The following is a 20,573-nucleotide window of genomic DNA, read 5'->3' on the forward strand; positions in this document are numbered from 1 at the left end:
TGTCACTGCTGCTCGTTCATGACTGGTAACTGCCTAAACAGAGCTGTTAAAGCTGGATTATTTTGCCAGTTCTGCAAGATATTTTTGTTACCAAGGACTTCTTCACACTTAATAAAAAAGAAGAGTAGGCATTTAATTTAATTTCTTCAAACTTATAACCCTTTACATATTAATTTAAATTACCAGCACTATTTGAGCATTCAAAACCTGAAAGGACTAATATGATATGAGAAAAATGGATAACTTCCTTTGCTGATTTGATGCTTGCCAGATTTACAGCACTTCAGTCTGTTACACTGTCCAACTGAGCATCTGTGAGTGTCAGATCAACTGGAAGCAAAAATGTCTATCAATTTAAATCCTAAATCCATGCCTCTGCCTATCTCAGCTAAATAACCAAGCTCCAGGAGGCTGAGGGGAGCTGAAAACACAGTGATGTACAGGAACATAAGACAATTAGTGAGAGCTGGTCAATAACTTAAGAGCCTGATAATTACAGAACACGCAGAATCCATGGATATATCTTAAATCTTAACACCTGGTATAGAAGTACTGCAACTTTTCAGAGCTGCAAAGAGTGCCCTCAGTCACGGGAGACGCTGTACAGCACTTTCTTGTGTTGGTGATACTGTCCTGCACAGAAGTTGAAAAATTATTCTCACTTTTAAGGCACAATGGAGATGGTGCTGCCTTGTTTATAAAGGTAGCTGCTTCACTCTTCAAAAGGTTCTTTTTAACCTTTCTCTGCCACAACATCATTGCAAATAGGGGTGGTTTTTTTTCCTTAATTAAGCTACTCCTCCGTGCAAACTTATTTCAGAGATAATTCACTGGGCAGCCTCTAAGAAACTCCGTATTTCCATTGCTATTTGGGCTTCTCTCTAAAAACATTACAGCACTTGCAAATGTAGTTATCTGCTGTAATTCACAATTTCTATCCAACTACAGGGAATACACTGATAACTGTACAGGTCTAGAAAAAGCATGGCACTAATATGTAAAACAAAACTTACTGTCATCGCAACAGATTAAAAAAATGTATATTTAAGTTTTGTTGCCTTAAAATTACTATTGTATGTGTTGTACCAAATATGGATAGACAGAATAGGGTGAGGTTTTATTTCCTCCTTCCATGGAAATGCTTTGTGCCCTGCATCATAAATTTGCCTAATTTCTTGATAACTTTACCATATCTCCATATTCCTGTAGATATAGAAATATGTGCACAGTTTGTACATGACAAGGGGCAAACTTAACAACAATTTTTTATTGTTTCTTGTATGGAAAGTGTCAGGTGTATTTCTGGATGATGCAACATGTTAGTTGGCACATACAAGTGTAAACAGGGTCTTCCTCGACCAGCTAGATCAAGATTAAGCTACCTTTGATTCCACCTATAGAAGCTGCTTCAAATTTTACAATTTTTTCCTATTAAGTAGGGAAAAGAAAGTAACCATCTGAGGACCACTTTTCAACCCAAAATGTTAAAAACCAGGCATGTGATAAGGGAACTAAGGAAATCTTTTTCTAAAAAGCAATCAAAACAACTTGTCCAAAATTGTGGAAATTATTTTGTTTCACACCTAATTTTACTGTCATTGATGTGAGCAATATTTGCATAAAGGATTCAAACAGGACTATACATGGTAACAGTAACTACAAACCAAATGAGGCCATTGCCCAGCAGAGAGATCATTGTGTTTCAGTTAACGTCTGCAGAGCTGTGAGACTGTAAGACCCTTGCTGGAGCAATTTCTGAGATTGTTCTAGGATTTGGAGAGAAGCTGCGCGTCTGGATTTTGCCAAGCAGCGTTAGTGGCTCTTACCATACTGCCTGCATCTCTTTGCTCCAAGACAACAGTTGTGCCTCTGAATTCTGCTCCCTCAGTGTCTGCTGGGGACGTGACGCATCATGAAAGGACTGACCTTGGACAGGACACCAACTTCAGCTACAAAGTGTGATTTCCCCTCTCTTACACTTTCAATCTGGTGAAAAATATGATGCAATACTACATAATGGTTTAGGGCAACCAGCACTATTCCTCAAACTTACAATCATTACCGAGGATGAGTTGCTAGAAGCAGCAGATACCATATCACTCTATATGGTCCAAAGAACATACTGCCAAAGGCTGTCTGAAGATGTGAAGTAGTAACACAACTTGAGTCTGGCAGAGTGTAGGAAACAACTACTGAGGCTGAGCTTGTGACTTTATTCAAACAACAAACTGTTCTTGAGAAATAGAAAAAGCTCAAGAAAAGGAAATGGTATTTATTAAACAGAGAAAGTGCAGAGGGCCATCACAAATGATTAAAAGGCAAATATATGTTACTGTTCAAGTAACTTCTCAAGAAAGCTTCACGCATTCTAAAGGGAATAAAATTTAATTTCTTAAGAATTACTTTGTAATTGATCTAACTTCCTTCACTCGTATTTAGCTAATATTGTTATGCATGGGACTTCTGCCAATAACCTGAAAAAACCTGTATGAAATTAGTCTTACAGTTAAAAATATGTTGCATTTAAAAGACTGAAAACTTCATTGGCGAATGGTATTGATGTAGTTTGTGGGTATGTCTGATGTGATTTCTGGTTAATATTTTCTAAAAGGCTCAAACCTTCCTACAGTATTTGTATATTCTTGAGATAACATCTAATTCTGTATTACATTGTGAACATGCTGCTGTACTTAGCATGGATGTCTTGCTTAACAAAATTTTGGTTTTGCTGCTTCCTCCAAATATGTACCCAAAATCAACAAAAGGACTTTCTTCAGTCCTTTAAGGTGTGTGACAAAAGCTTCCCTCTGTTGCGGGTTCACCTTTACCTTTGCCCAGCTGAACAGGCATGCTTTCAGACTTCATCATCCTCTGCTGCTGTGCCTGCTGGTGCTGCTGCTGGTGGTGCTGGGGGGCTTCCACTGCGCTTCTGATGGGCATTGCAGGGGGAGGAAAGCTGCTCCCGCTGGCAGGAGCCGTCCCAGCCCCGCCTGAAGCCATAGCTGGAGCAATCAGCTTTCGGCCAAAATTCAGCAAGCTGTTGGAGACTTTGTTAATGTTCAGTGGGGCAGTCTTAGCACTGGCGCTGAAAAAGAGAAGAGGAGAAATCATCGCATCTTTGCCAATGGTTTGGACAGACAGAGCAACGGAGGCATTCTCCTTCACAAACGGGGGAAAAAAATCCAAGATCTGAGCATTACAAAGAGCGTGTGAGTTTTTCCCAACCAGTAGTAGGCAAACTGTTTCGGCCCTTTCTTCCAGAAAAATGCAGACTAACCCCAAACAAAGCAAGTTTGCACCAGTTTTCTTAATTTGCCTTTTTAAATGAAAATAAAAGGAAAAAAAAAAGAAAAAGCAACCCAATTTCTAATGCAGTGAAAACTTTCTAAAACTGACTTTTACACTTCTTATTTAGACTGCTTTAATATTTACTTTAGATAGATTAAAATATCTTAAATGCTTAAAATAACTCAAACTCAAACATTTCTTTCAACAAGCAAAACTAACACTAGACTGGTAGTTTTAGGTTGGCAGAGCTAGATGTCTTTTGCTCTTACTTCACCTTCTGCCCAGCACATTTCAAGCCAAGCACTTTTTAACAGGAATCCAGATTCTAAAGTGATTTTGGCTGAAGAATGGCTTCAGGATATAACACATACACTAGATCATGATCGTTATCATTGTTACTTTTTATTTTTAAGTGCAGTGGCTATTTAATTCACTTCAGTTATATGCAACATTAAGAATGAGGAAGTTGCTGAACCATTTAATCTGTCTAAAACAGAGAGGCAAAGAAGCTTCTAATTCTCAGTAGAAGTGTTCACATAACCCAGAGATCAGCAAAGCCATTTCTATTTGTTCACGCAATATTTTCTTGATTTATATAATTAATGCTTGAAATACCCTTCACAGAAATATATCACAATCACAGAGACTTTTCCGCTCCTGCGGTTTTATTGTACTGATCTGTACTTCAGTGATATAAATAGCTGTCTTTAAAAAATTCGAAGAAATCCATGTTATTAAAAACAATACAATCACTATATTGGAGAAAAAATAGTTTTTCAATGTTTTGGGGAAGTTTAACTAAAAATAAACTACAAATGAATTAATATGGGTGACTTGTAACTTGTGCAGGCACCTGGAAATGTTATTTTGATTTTGCTTTTCATATCATTTCCCTATTTGTCTCCAGATAGGTTTTTTTTAGAATGCACAATATAAACGCGTGCATACATATAGAACATATCCAGAAAATAACAACAGCTGAGTTGTTTAGACTCAGAATAGATACATTTAAAATGAGAGAAAGCAGAAGAAAGTATGTGAGTTTGCACACTCACAAGATATAGCCCCAAGCTGTATGGGGCCCTTCTGCCATATACTGGTGATGAAGAGAGACAGCACATAAGATTTTTTTAGGAGGAACAGCAGCACAGAGACTGGGACAAAGTGCTGCTTCCCAATTTAAGGAAACTGGAAAGGAAAGATTGCTGAATAACAATTATAGGATGTTTCTGTGCCTCCCCATTTTGTTGACTAGATTTGTGCCGAGATTACAAAATGTCTTTCCGTAGCCACCTGAGAATGCCTGACAAAGTCACTACAAAGAAAGCAGCTACAGAACAGGAGTCCCATATGGTTTCAAAAGCAAACTGAATAGGTCCCAATGATTTTAAAGAAAAGGACATAGTAAAATGTTTATTACTAATAAATTTTACTCTTCTACTACCTAGCAGATTCAGTTAATAATCAGTTGTCCCAGTACTGCAGAGACACTAAAGGAAAAAAAAAGGGACTATTTCTATTCCATCATGTATACATGGCATCAGAAGGCAGCACAGGGCCTTTTGTTTAATGTCTTCTCCATTCCAGAAAGAAAACAAAGATTGTAGCTTTGAAGGTGGAAGAAGAAATGCAAAATGCTGGCTTAGTAGATACCAATCAGTTATAAACAGTTTGCAATGAATATCTAATTACATCACTGATTTCTGGGGTCACACCAGTAATTAGTTAGTAGAGATTTAGAATCCAAACTTTAATATTTTTGGCGTATTTTTTCCCCTCAGTCTACTGAAACTAATCACCAAGATTGGGGTGGTATGTATCACTCACTCACCTGGAAAATCACCTTAGAAAGAAAAGAATGGCTTGCACATTGAGTCCTAGGTTTGTGTTGTCTCTAGGTCTAGAGCCTTGACAGTGAGTAAAAAAAGCCCTTGACTTTGCACAAAAAATGGTATTTACTGATAGTGAATCTCTTTTTCTGATGGGTTACCTGAGCAACGAAGTGAACAATAAACACCAAAAATTCTCTAAGCTGTTAAGTACGAGATATGATTTTAAAAATTGCTTTCAGCAATAACGGGCAATAATGTTCTATAATTATTTGAGAACTAGAAAGGATAGTTATCACAGCTCCTAATACTTATGTGTCATTTGGTTCTGCTTTGTACTATCACTGCTAACGATCATGTCAGAACACGTACACACACATGAAAAATAAATAATGATGCTATTTAAACTTTTTGTCAAGAGGTGGTCTTAATAAAAGTGCTATGAAGTAAAAGTTATTGTGCAACTTCTCTGCATCACAGCTTCAGAAAAGGAACAATAGCAAGGTGCTAGATCTCTGGAGGAGGTTTGCTAAAACTGAGCTGAAGTTCAGGAAAATGAGAACAAAGTATCTATTTCTTACTATTTAAATGTCTGATATATTAATGCAAAGGATGATTACAGCCATTAAACATGGATCAATGTCTACATTTTAGCCGTCTAAATGTACCAGACATGTACAACAATTACAAGAAAAATGCTGATTGATTATGTTGTAGAGTTATCAGCAGGTGCATTTAAAAGTAAGGCATCAGTTTAAAAATTAGTATCAAGGAGACATGAATTCCATCTATGAAGCAAACAACTTTGTTTCATCACAATAAGCATCATTGACCTTGACTATGAATGCTATATTTTTAAACTAGCAGTAGGAAGATGATTCAATCTCTGCAGTTTTTTGCTAAGCTGAAAATGTTTTGTTTTAAGCAAGCCTCATTCAGAGGCATTTCTCTCTTCAGTAAGTAGCCATTATGAGAGATGAGAGACAAATATATGAATATGATGGATCAAAACTGTTTATATGTGATAAAATAAGCAACTTATATTAGAGATTTGCTGACATACTTTAAATATATCATTGAGCCTGTGGAATTAAAGATGAAAAAGACCTGGTAGCCGATCTAATCCATTTCTCTGCTCAGTGCAGAAACATTTCCTAATGTTACATCTTTCAGTTCTCTCTTTACTCCAATCTTAAAGAGACTTACCACATTTGACCTACTCTAAATTTTCCTGTGTTGAGGCAAATTTACCCCAGTTATTCCTCTATCTGAACTATTCTAAACAATTTCTCCTCTCCTTTTGTGTGCATCCTGTGTATATGTGTGTAATGAATTTATATTCCTACATAGATTTAATGGACATTTATTTTTTTTGGAATTTACGTTTCCAACAGGTGTCATTCTTGTTTGGGCTTTATAATTATTTTTTTTTCAAAATCCTTGAAATGTTTCTTTTGGAAGTTTCAAATAACTTCTTTTTTAAGCTTAGGCAACCCTTGAGACTATTTTTTAAAAGAACAAATAAGTAAAAACATTAAGAAAATGCAATAGAATGCAGTAAATTTTGATGTCCTTTCCCAGCTGTAAAGCCTGGTTTAAAAAAAAGATGCTTTTGCAGTGACTTCACTCATCTTTAATTTCTGCTTCTTTCTCCATTTTAAGAGCTTTTTAATCCAATCCACTTTAATTTTAGCTAGCTTTCAATGTAACTGATTTAAACAGAATTTGACAGAGGTGCAAAATGTCTAAAAGCCAGCAAGTTCCTATGAATCAGCAGTCACAGTGTATGGCTGGGGCCATGTACAATGCAAGACATTGCCTGTGATGGTATAAACTGAGGCAAGGCATTGCGTCATGCCACGCAGACACCAGCAGCCACCACCTGCCAGCAACTGGCACTCAAAATGTGGCCCCTAGCTGGGGCACAGGCACCCCTATGCTTGTGACTGCCAGACAAAACGGCCTTGACAAGGAATTTAAGCAGTATTGATATAAACTGTTCCTAAATCAAGGGAGGAATGGTGCAAAAAGGTTTAGTAAAAATGACTTCAAACTGGATTGACATTAATTCAATTCAACTTCCACAGCTTCTGGTACATGGATACTCCAGATTGAGATTAGATGCGTTATCAGAAGTAGCTGAGCTACAGAATTCACATTGGCAATATTTTACCCCCTGCTTTTAGTATACACGTCATTGCATATGAATGTCCTTAGCCTTAAAGAAATGCCAGCGAGCTGTGTGCAACACTATCTGTAAAAATTTCATTTCTCCTGTAATAATAGCAAAGGTAAAGATTCAAAATAATAATGAAATAAACACACCTCCTTCAAATACTGCTTATGGAATTCTTGTTTGGGACAAAAGTAACTTCTGAAACATTTTGTTTATGTAAGGTCTTAGTTCAGTGAACACATATTCAGAAATAAGCTATTCAGAAATAGCTTACCGTGTTTTGTTCATCAAGTCTGCTCCACGAGCTTTGTAATAATCTAAATTCTGTTGGAACTGGTGAGTCACTGGCCTTGGATTTCTCTAAAAAAAATAAAATTAAAAAGAATACCTTATTGGAATTTTCTGAGAGACTTAAAACAGAGACAAGAAGTATGCTCATTAATGAAGATTAGAAATTTAAAGGATAATTTCTTTTCTCAGGATCTTGGTTTCTCAAGGCAGTAATGACAGCTTCATAAAAGTGATGTCTTAAAATACCAAGTGTTACCAGTAAGTCCACTCCATGCTCACAGAAATTAGCGTTCTTCCACACAGTGATGAGGCTGTTGGCTTTAGCAGTAACATTTTAATTCAATCAATAATTCTTGGACAAGTGCAGATACTGATCCGGTTTCTTCTTTTCGCTCAGGTATAGAATTTTACCACCTCCAAGCTACAGTGATATGTTTTTAAAGAGAACGGTAATAGTAAGGAGAAACTAGCTAACATTTTGAACTGAATGCATCACTAGCAGCATCTCGGTTAAGCATAGAATTAAATTTAGGGACACAACCTGAACACTGCCACTAGATGGCACACAGAGCCCTTTTTCTCTCCAAATTTCAACTTGGTCAAAACAGAGGCCCCGAATAAAGAACTCTGTAATAAAATGTATATAATTAATATTGAAAACAGAAGCAACTTTTTAGTCTCCGTCTCTGCCACAATGAAACTACTCCATTGAAGCGTGCTGCCTTCAGTGGTTCTGAAATGATGCCTAATAATCCAGTGAAAATTAAGTGTAGATCACAGTGTACACATTAAGTATCTTGATCGAATGCATGCATCCTGAAGGACATTATTAGGAGGAGGAAGTAAATATTTTTAAGCGAAAAAATTTGCATACAGACGAAATCAAAATAACAGTGAGGTAAAGGAAGGCGCTTTATGTATATGTTTATGTATGAATATATATATATAATTATATAAATTAGAACAGAAATGGCTTAAAGTAAATAATTTCTAGTGTAAGAGAAAACAAAATGGTAAATTTACGCAAAATCATCAGATATATTGTATAAAACAGATCTAAATACTTTCCAAGTATTTGCTTTAAAGGTTTACTCATTCATCGGCTGTTGCCTTATAGTCTGATCTGCCTTCTTCAGTCCTTCTAGTAGTAAATATAATTTTAATGAAATATGCAACGACCTTTCCAAAATAGTCATTCACAGGTACATCATATTTTTGATGGAGTCATTCTTCAGCTGTTTCAGTTTCACATGTTGTGTTTTTGCCCTCCAGATTTCATTATAGACTGGAGTTATCCATAGTCTTATCCTTTCATTTTCCACATAACTGCAGATAACCCTCCTTTGGAAACCTTATTTTTGGAGGAGGATACAAGAGTTGGGTTTTAAAGACCAAAGTATTTCATGTACACAAAAGGAGATAAAAAGATATAAAGAGGTGGTAGATATCAAAGGCCAGAATGATTTCTGGGGACAAATTTAAGGGTGGGAATTTCCAGATAATTTCCTGCAGTCAGACTTAATCTTGTATGAAATGTCTCATTTTCTTTCTTTGGAAACACATTAAACATGTAAAAAATATAACCTGTTTGTAATGTTCATTAAAAAATGAAACAACTAAAAGCTATTAGACAAGCATTAAAAAAATCCTTATCTATCCTACCACCCACATTGTAATGGCCGCGCTACGTTTTTCTTCTCCGGTTATGAAAACAGTATTTGCATAACTCTACCCATTCATATGGCTTGTAAGTCAGTCCTTATCAACTGACAGCAATAACAATGAATCAGCTTTAGTTACTATTGCTCTAGTTCGGTAATTCAATGCATTTCTATGATAATCAAATCCAAACTGACGTGATGAGGATAACTGATGTTTCTGTGACTACTATGCAAGTAATCAAACACTGTAACTTTTCTCCCATGAATTAAATAACTTTTTTCTTTACATGTCTTGATGACCATTTCAACAAGGTGGAAGAGTAAGAGATGGTTAAAGAAACGGACATTTCTAAATCATGAGACAGCTCTTTGAAAAATTAACTTTACTGGATGCTAGCTAGTTTTGCAATTTATTTCTGGTAACTGAGTAAAGCTTAGTAAAAACACTGAAATTTCATCTCCTCCACCTAATAAATAAAAAAAATTATGTATTGCGTCTGAATAAGTAATAAAAAAAGGAAAAGATCATGTGGAACAGTATCTTGAAACATATTTATGCAGAAATGACAAGCAATTCAAGACACTGAGGGCTGATCTACTATCTAAGCACTTAAAGCCATTAATAGGAATAATGATCTAACTTGAACATATGAATGAGGCTCAAGCATTACTTTCACAGGGGCCTATTTAAATTCCTATGAGGTTTAAAGGTATCAAAGGAAGAAGCTGTTAAAAGTACTATTACATGCAGTGAAAAAAAGCCCTCAGAAAAAAATGCTATTGAAAAAACATTAGAAATGCAAGACAGTAAATAGCAAGGGTTACTGCTGCAACTCCTTTTGTAACACTATGGAGATATCATTTTCCAAAACTTAATTATTTTAAAAAAGCCCAAGCTAACATATATGTTAGCAGACAAGTATCTGTGAAGTAGCACGACAGAAATTTTAAATACTTCCAAAAACTGAAACTCAGACAGCAAAAAATAGGATTTTATGAAGAATATGATTTCTATGTTATTGTGATTGTCCTTTAAATTTTATATTCTTTTTAACTATTTTGGCAGGTTAAATATAGAAAGCAGAAAGGAAAAATCTACCAATTACAATGACTCTTCCTTATAGATTTTAAACTAATTCCCTTCACTAAACATCCAGTTTAAGCTGTCCCCTGTGTTACATTCCATGTATTAGGACTGAAGACCAAACAAATATATGTACAGCAAAACATAGCTCTGTTGTTTAAAATATTCACAATATCAACAATTTTTTCCTACACAGTGCAATTTAGAATGATTATATTTTTAAGTACTTAAGCAAGTAAAGTTTTTCCTTTACTTTTTGAATTTATATAAGTATTTTGACTAGTACCTCCGATAAAATATTTTTTCTTAGAAGGACAATGTTAAAATGACAGTGAAATCAACTCTTCAAATTAGTAGTTTGTTGAATCCCCCTAAGAAATTGTGTAAGGGCATTCTACAGATAAACACAATTATGTTTTTCTCCTTCTAAGGAAAGAGAGTGCAAAAAACAGAGAGAAAAGCTGCCTGTGCCAATACTAGAAATCCCTCTTCCTCACACACATTCGTAGGAGCAGTCTGCTGGCTTGATATTTCTCTTAATCTTAATTTCTAGATAAAGCGAGCTTAGTTTCAACTGGTAGAAAATGCTGAATTTATTCTTTTAAAAGGACAACATACAAAATTCAGATACAGAAGCACACACAGAAATAAATGTGATTTTGGACTTTCTTTCTTCAAAATGTATTAGCCACAGCCCAAAAGGGAAGAGATGCCTAAAAAACGTTTCATGTATCTCTGAGGTACTCCTGACTCTGAGCCCTTCCTTGCCTAAAAGATGCTCCCCCCTCATTTGTCTGCTGAAGTCCCAACCCCATGCTTCTGCTCCTGTTCCCAGCCACCACGAGACTGACTCACTCCAATTCCCATGGCTGGCAGGAGGTTCCTGGGGCCACTGATTTGGCTTTGTTCTCCTCCAGGGACATGGGGCCCAGTTCAGTTATACCCACGCCTGCTCTTTTCCTATCGGGGGGGCTGATGCTGTGGTCAGAATCACATAGAACGCAGCAGAAACTCCCTAATCTTGCATAAACGGCTAAAAAGCAACTCCTACCAGCAAAGGATCATGCTTGATATGCTCAGATTGCCTAGTATAACCCCTTTCCTCCCTGGCCTCCAGAGACACATTGCATCACATTACCCACGGAGCAGAAATGATATGGCAAAGCATGCTTGTGCGTGACAGAAGTCACTGGCAGACTGCTCTACAACATACCGGGAAAACCAGGTTACTGCTGCAATGTAACGTTTCACCATCTGAATACACGTTATTTGTAAAAGTTTACATGCAGGTGCAAGCGGAGGAATTTCTACAATGCTCTTTTTTCTTCTTTGTTGAGGTATTTCCTTTCCTCTCTCTTCAGTATTATCAACAGAAAAAAAAATCAAATACAATTTCGTGCAAAATCTGAACATTCAGAATAAGAGACAACAATGAAAAAAAGATTTTCAATATGTCTGATGAAAAATGAGACTTATTTTAGCGAACATGCTATTGCCTCAATGCCAAGGGAAAAGCACTCGTCATTAGAGAAATGAATTGCTCAGCTGTTTATAAGCAAAAAGCTCTGGGGGAATTTCTCCAGGCCCAAACCACAAAGCATTGCAGGGTTACACAAACATATGTTGCAGGTGTTTTGGGGTAGACAGGTGGGAAAACCTCAGCTACTGAAAAATACTCCACTTAATAGATTTTATCTGAAACTAGGTAACCTAAAAGCACCAGAGAAAAAACAAACAAAACAGCAGTGCTGAATTGTAAGTATATGCAGCAATAGGCTTACCAAAATAATCATCTCACTAGTGCCAAACAGGATTTTTCGAAACTAGTTTTTTTGCAACATATTAAACAAATGCTGCCAAACATATATCTTTTTTTTTTCTAAACTAATAATATTTTAAGCCTGAACCAAAGAACAGACTGAACTAAAGATATATAAAAAAGAGAAGGATAATGATGCAGTGTTGTTCTTTTTATTTAAGCAAATATTTTGAAGGACCCAGTTTGCTCTTTTTTCCTCTCTTTAGCTGTCAGTGCGATATAGGATTTTTTCATAATTCTCATACAGCCTAAGGCACTTTTGTATTAAAATTCTAATGTTTTTCCTTTCATTTGTTTCTACTGAAAGTTGGAGAAGCATATGACCCTATATTCCGTAATGACCGGGAAGTCAGCAAAGGTCTACCTTTTCCTTCTACATCACTTATGCTTCTTTCTTCAATAAAGATTATATAAATATGGCAAAAATTTGGACTGGGAACAGCTGAAATATAGCAGCTGAGATGTGGATAAGGAATACAGTCTGTTCAGACTGGCAGCAGTTTTTCTATTAGGCACAGGTAATTAATATGAAAAGCATACTAATGATTACCAAATAGCCTAGCTGCACAGAGAATTTCACCTTTCCTCTTTTTATTCTTTTGTCAAGAAGCTATCTCCACTCTATGACTAGACTTATATAGTATAAGCAGTGGCTTAACATTACATAAACATACCACAATATTTTGTATACTAAACAACCAACCCACCCCAAACTCCAGAGGACTCAAAGCAAATGCCATCCTGCAAACAAAACATTCCTTTCACTTCCTAATTTTCCTCCTCCCTAGCTATACCTTCTGCAGAACAAGCAACCTGCAAGAGCACAAAAGGTATTCCATCCACCTACAAACCACTGAGATAAATACTTCCTAAAAAAGCAAAGAAAATCCAGTGAGAGATTAGAGGATATAATGCACTACTGCTAATTCGAAAGTGGTTCAAGGCCAATAGCAAGATATTATCCAAAACATAGGTTGGTAGCCTGTATCTAACAACCCTATGTATGAAAGTAGCACAACATGAAGAATATTCTGCACAGAACTAATAAAGAACTTCCTTTAATGACAGGAGTCAGGAGATCCATGCACTAATCCTGCCATTGGCAAATGAACACCATAATCCTCAAACTGGGAATAATGCTTCCTGTTTACATTTTTCAGAAAGATGCTGTGGGTCTCAATCGCAGAACTCGTTATTTACAATGCAATAACAGCATGAATTATCATATTTAATAATTTCTAAAGAAAAATAAGGAGTGCTTTCTTTCTTTTCCCGAAACAACAGAAATTCCTAGAAAGAACTGAAAAGGAAAGAAAATTCATTTTTGGGTCAAGGCAGGAAGAAACCCGTGAATCCATCAAACTGAAATAAATTATCTCCAGTTTTGTTATGTGACAACCCTCCATTCCCCTGGCAACTAGAAATTTCAGATACCAGGAAGATATTTTGAATACCGTGCGTTATGGTCTGTTTTTAACTTCATACACACATGCTTTCCCTCACATGGGCATTCTACGACAAGAGAAGAAGAACTGAAAAAAATGACAAGTGAGATTTAAAAATGCTTTAGACCTGACTGAAAGAAATTTCTAGTTGAACATTTTGGCTTCTTGTCCTAACTGACCGGAAAGCCTTTTTTTTTTTTAATTTATAGTTTTACAGTGCATTGCATTTTAACAGGTAGATCAAATCCTACCAAATCAGCTTTTATCTATATTCCAGACAAAGAGACTCTGACCTGCCAACGTTCAAGTTCATAACCTGCGCGAAATTCCCATCTTGCATCAACAGAATTGCTTAAGTACCTTTTAAATCTGCCTCTTAATTTAGTCGCCTATTTTTCAGCTGAACCCTTGGTTTTAAGAAGTAAATTAACTAAATAGTGAGGTATAAATCTGACAGTGTTCAGCCCTACCCCGTGACAGATTTATGCTCTGGCATCTTGCAGCCCCGCACGGTTAGGAACAGGAGTTTTACAACATTGTGGAGAAAAGATCCAGGCTTTTGAAGGGAACACACCGCAAGCCTCGTTTTTAAACCCTGGAATGCTCCAAATTATGAGATTTAAAATATGACATCTTTATGTACAGAAAAGCTACCACATTATGGTTTTATTGGCACTCATTTTGGACAACCTGCATAACTCACTGATGGCTTTGTGAGTAATGCAGTTATCCGAAGCTTATACAGATAAAACCCTTATAACCACACTTACAGCAATATATCTTCTCCAGAAACATGCTTCTACACAAATCTCACATACCAGGGAAAAACAAGAACATTTTAAGGTGCTATTTGGTTATTTCTGCTACATGGAAAAGCAGTAGATTAATTTATGTTCTACATGTAATGTGCTATGTAAAACATGTGAAACAGGCCCCTTGGGGAGTAAAAAAGGCTCCTTGAAAGAGCCCCAGACACACACCAGAGCAAAAGGAATATGATGTCCAGGTCTTTTCCTTTAAAATGCAGAGAGAAGCTAAGGTCCTAGTGCTGCAGGACAAGTAGTTCCTTTCATTTTGGGATTCCAGTATTGAGGATACTGCTGAGCCTTTTTGAACACTACTGCTCCTTAAAAAGATAAAGTACAAAGAGTCCTACCTCACATCTCCAAGTCTAATTTTCCATAAAAAGTTACAGCAAAGGATAAAATGCACCATTCCCACTTCTGTCTTGAAATTACAGTGCTCTTTCAGAGAAGCATTCCCCAATACAAATGTACTCAAATAGCTTTGTATGCAACAATTAATACATTAACATTTGCTATAGAATATGTCAATACACCGGCAGTATATATACATTTATATCAGAAGTGACTGAACTTAAATTCCATCATAATAGACTGGATATGATTCAGTAGCTACTCTTTCATATATTATTGAAAAGTTATGAATCTATTTTTATATAACTCACAGTTTGTGTTTTGCAAATTTTAGTCAAATACATAAATTATGATACTGAGAACTTTTGATTAGGTAGAATCAAAGTGCTTTAAGTGCTTCCTTCTAGTAAACTTCCTTGCAAACTAGAAGTGATTAATTGAATTGTCAGGTTGCACACAAGACGAACCATAATCACCTCACTCTAACACTGTTAAATACATTTTATTAGTGTAATTTTGCAAATAACATCATTACTCTTTAGGAGAGGGTCAGTAGCTTTAGATGACTTTTTAAACAGAAGTAAACCAATCATTTGAAAGAAACAGCCCCAAGAAATTCCCAAGCAATAAGTTTTATTGGTAGCTAAAGTAATTAAGAGCTTAAAGTGCTTCGGCTTCTTGCTTTAGCATCAAGTCCAATCAGAATTGCTTTTACTTTACTACTAAGGATATCAACTTGCTCTAAGAAAAAGCAGTTTAAAGTTTTGGCTCCCAAAAATAACTTTCTTTCCCATCTTGTCTCTCTAAAGAACTTGCTGTTAACTTGACAGAGCTTATGAATTCCCAGTGAATATTACCAGGAGTGCTGATCAACACAGGAGAATAATTCAATCTCTATTTCTAAATTTTCCCCGATTGCCCCTCTGGTCTGAACATGATGTTGCTGCACCTCATGCCTTCTCTGATTAATAGGGAAGACACCCCAATTAGAGGCATAATTATGAAATCTGCAGAGAAAATTAAAAAATGCAAACACTTTTTTTTTCTTGTGTTTGCAATTCTTAGTCCGGTTGACTGATCAGCAAGCAGTTGCCTTGACTATTCATTGAATAATGCATCTGTTACTTGCTGTTCTATACAACACTATTACATACTTGTTTTAATATTAGCTGAAAGTAGGAACCACAATTCCTAACTTGCCTTTACCTGTCTCCTCTGAAAGACTGCACCTGTCCACCAGCCCAAAACCCACCAGCCATGCTACCAACTCCTCCCTGCCCTCAAGGCCAGTAGCTCTCCTGCTGGATCACACAAGACCGGCAATGAGAACAACAAAGTCAGTGAGCCCTCCTTGCCAGGCTCTGTTCTCAGTGCCAGGAGAGTGGACTGCAGCACCATCTTGCTCGGCCCTACATAAAAGATACTTTGAAGAAGACTATTTTTTGGTGAGTCAATTAAATAGTTTATATATCAGGGAAATTGCAATGAACTTAAGGAGAGATGAGAAAGTTATTGTACTGTGAGTACTGGTCATATAGCCTTTTTGTATTTTAAAATGCATAGGTGCACTGGAGATGACGGTTTGGAAACAAATATACAAACCCAAAGATTTTTAATTCGTGGTACACTTACTATTTTTATGTGGTACTATGGAAACATGGTTATTTCAAGTAATTTATCATTAAGTTCATAGCTGTCTGTCATACCTTATTCTATTAATGAAACATAATAACTGAATATTTAGAACAATAATTCTTAAAACAAAGCTTGGCCTATCTCCTTGGAAAGCAAAGGTTTCAGATTTTAAGAACATGAGCATAAACAGAGAATGAGTTAATATAATGGCTTTTACATGTGTAATATATGCAATTCTTAGTTGTATAGGCCCACATTAAAAAGCTTAACATGCAGTTACGGAAAAACAAACAATTTATTCAAAGTGAGGCGTCTAGATTACATCTAACTGTATTGTATTTGCAAATGAGGAAGTGATACCATCAAAATGCTTGGGTTCACTACAAGGAATTGAATGTGGTTATAAAACCAGAGGTCAATTTGAAGATCCTGACACATTTTTGTTCATAAAAGTCTATCTATCTATGTTGCATTAAACATACAAGATATTAATCTTTCACAAATTAAGGCAAACAGAAGTTCTCTGTGAATCACTGAAAGTAAATGCATTTATTTTTTGTTCCTCCTAATTTCTTTCCTCCCAGATGGAGAGACATGTACTTAGCTTTTCTGGAAAGCCTTGTTTCCTTTATCAGTCACATCCCCTGCCAAAGCAACTCCTTTAAAGTGTAGATGACCTTACTCATACCACCAGCTCATACTGCACTGGCACATCCATTATCCCAGATTTTTGATACTTCTCATACATCCCAAATCCCTAATGTATAATTCCAAATATCTTGAAAAACCAGTCACACTCTTCTTGATCAGGAGGAAAAAAAAAAAACGGCAAAAAGCAAACTTTTGTTCAGGGCCTGCCTCCCCCTTGTTGGTACCCCTCTACCAAAATGGACTGTGCACCCCGGCAGTACCTCCGTGTGTAGGTACAAATTAATGAGCTGCTAATGCCCAAACACTGTCAGATCCCAACTTCTGATTGGCTGCAATCTGGTCATTAAAGAGAGGTAATTAATGCCAGATTGCACACACAATGCTAACAAACAAACAAACCCACCCCAAACCTGCTTTTCTCCTGCCACAAACAGCAAAACAAACAATACTGACATAACGGCAGCTTTCAAAGGACAGTCGCAGCTCTGCAGCGGCACCTCAGTTAATGAGTGTAGAGAAAAGAATTTATCTGAAGAAGAAGAAAGTGAAACTCAACAGCCTTTCAGGCACATGAAACTCGCTTGGAGGAAACTCCGAGACGGTGGCAGCTACTTAAGACGAAAATTCAGCGGAAAAATAAACGTACAAAGAGCTCGGTTCAAAATTCCAGTAATGTGTTTTCCCCTTGTCATTTATTGCTCAGACTGTGAAAAGTGTTAAAAGCTGGAATGCAGATTTCTCCAAGTACTCGTTATATGAGTGATCATGACCATATATTATTGCCTAAGTTTTCTGGCAGTACCTGTAATTTCAGGCATAATGAACTAATACGATTTCTTTGAAATGTCATGTATGCTTCACCATGGGTTTAGTTAGAATTTAATATTATTATACGGACACTTTCAAAGTCAGCAAATAGCTTAAAATACAATGTTGAGAAAATAGCAGCAGCAGTAACTAGAATGTTATTAGAATAAGTAACAAATTAATTCCTGCCAACCAAGCACAACCACTTCTTTATTTTTTTTAATCAATGGTTTATGATAAAAGGTGCCTCCACTGAATTAAGCTCCTAACTAGCTTGCTTCTGTATCGAATAGGGAAACTCACCATGTTCAAATATCTGAAAGCAAACTTATTTTACAGAAATATTAAGCATAAAGACAGTAAGCTTCCAGACAAAGGATGGTTGTCAGGTTCTTAGGATGCAATGTAAAACTGTAATATTCTATGTAGTGCTTTAGTTTTCTAATAAGTCATTGTGATAAGGTTAACACTTCAACAGAGAACAACATACAAATAGGAACACCCAAAGATGAAAATTACTTTGCTTATGTTGCTGTATTAGAATTTTATTTGCTAAAGGGTGAAAACAGATTTGCAAAATTCACAGTTAACTTAAAACAATAGTTTTAAACCTTTTATTCCTAGCCCTGGCTGCCTTCAGGAAGGGAAGAACATCTGGTTATTTAAGGAACACAATATGTTCACATTTTCTATGACTTTTGTTTCTAATTGGGTTTTTAAATTTTTTTTTATTTGAACAACTCTAGTTAGAACTATGTTTTTTAATCACTTTATATTTTTCCACTGCCCTATCTCCATATCTCTACTTCTTAATTTCGCAGCCTTTGCTTTGAAAATTAATGCTCAATGGTTTTGATACGGAAAAAAAAGAAGAAAATTGGCCACTCATTGGATATTAAATACACAGAGACACACCTTCAGTAAATGCTTTGGATATACACAAAAATACCTCCCCTTATTTTCTCATTTCACATATACATACTTTTAGCAGCCTATTCTTCCATAAGAAGCTCTAGTTTTATATTCAGAAGGACTATGAGTACGTAGAAGTTACTTTCATACAAATAATTGAGGTAATTATCTGTTCAAAGATTAGATACGTGAAACAAGTACTCCTCAAGCAGGTTAACTTTATTACGCTATGCAAAGACAACAACACTGATTTGAGATTTTCATTCTACGTTTTCCTAAGAACTGCAGCTAGCCAAATGCAGAAAAGGTTGAAATTCATTTATTCTGCATTGACCTGTACTCATGCCTGTAAAATTAGTATCTTTCAGCCCTCCCCCCTTCAGAGACAGGTGCATTAACTTGTTTTCAGCTTTTATGGAGATGTGTATTCCTCTTCTGTGGCACTGGAATACATCAGGGATGTGGTATCAAAATGTCCCCTCATCCCAGCTGCCAACTGGGGTTCACCAGGTGAAAAGGAGAGCTGCTACACATATTAGATTAATGGCAAACACTGTTTACTTTTCATATTATTGTTATTACTGGATAATGCTAAGGCTTCTGCTAAAGTTTGATTGCACAAAAGGTCAGGAAATTGTAAATGTCCATCTGTAAGAAAAAAATGCCACCCATCTTTTAAGTATAGCTTTATTTTGACATTTTGGTTGCTCTCCTGGTGATAACTACAGTGCGACGGGTTCATCAAGCCAAAGTTTTGCTCTCCTGATAGTCTACAAGACAAGTACGTAAGTAAGGAGGAGATATCTGTACTGTCAGAACAAGGAAGACAGAGGAAATAATGGATGTTATTAGACATGCAAACCCAGATTATCTCCAGAATCAGAAGTTACAGCTGCTATCAGACCCATGTTAATTACTTCACCGTTTATAACAGGATTGTCCCTTAAGATCCTCTCAGTTTTATGTACACACCACCAATCTTCCTTAGTCCAACTTCCCCTCAGTGAGATTATTTGGCATTTACATAGCTGCAAAAATAATCTCAAAGACAATATATATTAACAAACCTGCAAGAGGCAGATTCCTGTTTGTCCCTGTCCATGACTTCTAAACTGCATTTCTTATCCATTTGAGATTTAAAGCTCCAAGGGGCAGTGAGCAAGTCTCTCTCAGATATTTGGAACAACAGTAAACATTCTTGCTGTATTCAACAAATAATGAAATAAGGCACTGGACCATGTAACAGTCTCCCACAGAAGAGCTCCCTGACTTCACATATTAAAACCCAAGTGAAATCTTGGAAGAAATGCCACACAGAACAACTAAGTCCTGGCTCAGGAGATCTAAATTGCACTGAACCAAATGTAATTTCCCATTAGAAACTAGAAGATAGTGATTGAGAAATACATAGGAAAACATCAAAGGAGGAAGAAAAATCATTAAGCACTGAATTTGCTAATCATCATTTACAAGTTACACTACTGACTAAAATCTCCTTGTCTTTTCTTCCAATCTCCTTTTATCTGCGCAGGGAATAAAAGCAAACTGAATTATCTTCATGCAGATGCAAAAAAAAAGTGTCATAATTTCCCCACTTATATTGGTATATAAACTGTGTACTAACTTTAGACTCCTACAGCACCCATGATGTCTTTTGCTGAGTCTTCTCTTTCATTCTGGGTAATGAAAAATTTTGACAGACTTGGAAAATTTTTATGTGTAGGTCTTACAGAATAACAGAATTCCCATTTCAGAAATACGTTGGATTGAAACAACATATGCTTAAATACATGAAAGTTAAACTTAAAATCATAGCTA

The 20,573-nt window shown here is 36.2% G+C and overlaps 1 protein-coding gene across 1 annotated transcript in view; it reads right to left on the bottom strand.

The window, feature by feature from the left end:
• LOC104547620 (TBC1 domain family member 5-like) overlaps nt 1-20,573 on the bottom strand; it is a gene marked incomplete at both ends in the record, with an annotated part of 29,930 nt that overhangs the window by 7,319 nt on the left and 2,038 nt on the right. The window contains 2 exons of the mRNA XM_010193401.1: nt 2,829-3,085; nt 7,568-7,653. Of these exons, the coding sequence (XP_010191703.1) occupies nt 2,829-3,085; nt 7,568-7,653 (343 nt within the window). The remainder of the gene's footprint in view (nt 1-2,828; nt 3,086-7,567; nt 7,654-20,573) is intronic.

Source organism: Mesitornis unicolor, unplaced genomic scaffold (assembly GCF_000695765.1).
Source record: "Mesitornis unicolor isolate BGI_N332 unplaced genomic scaffold, ASM69576v1 scaffold9321, whole genome shotgun sequence".
Classification (NCBI taxonomy): domain Eukaryota; kingdom Metazoa; phylum Chordata; class Aves; order Mesitornithiformes; family Mesitornithidae; genus Mesitornis; species Mesitornis unicolor.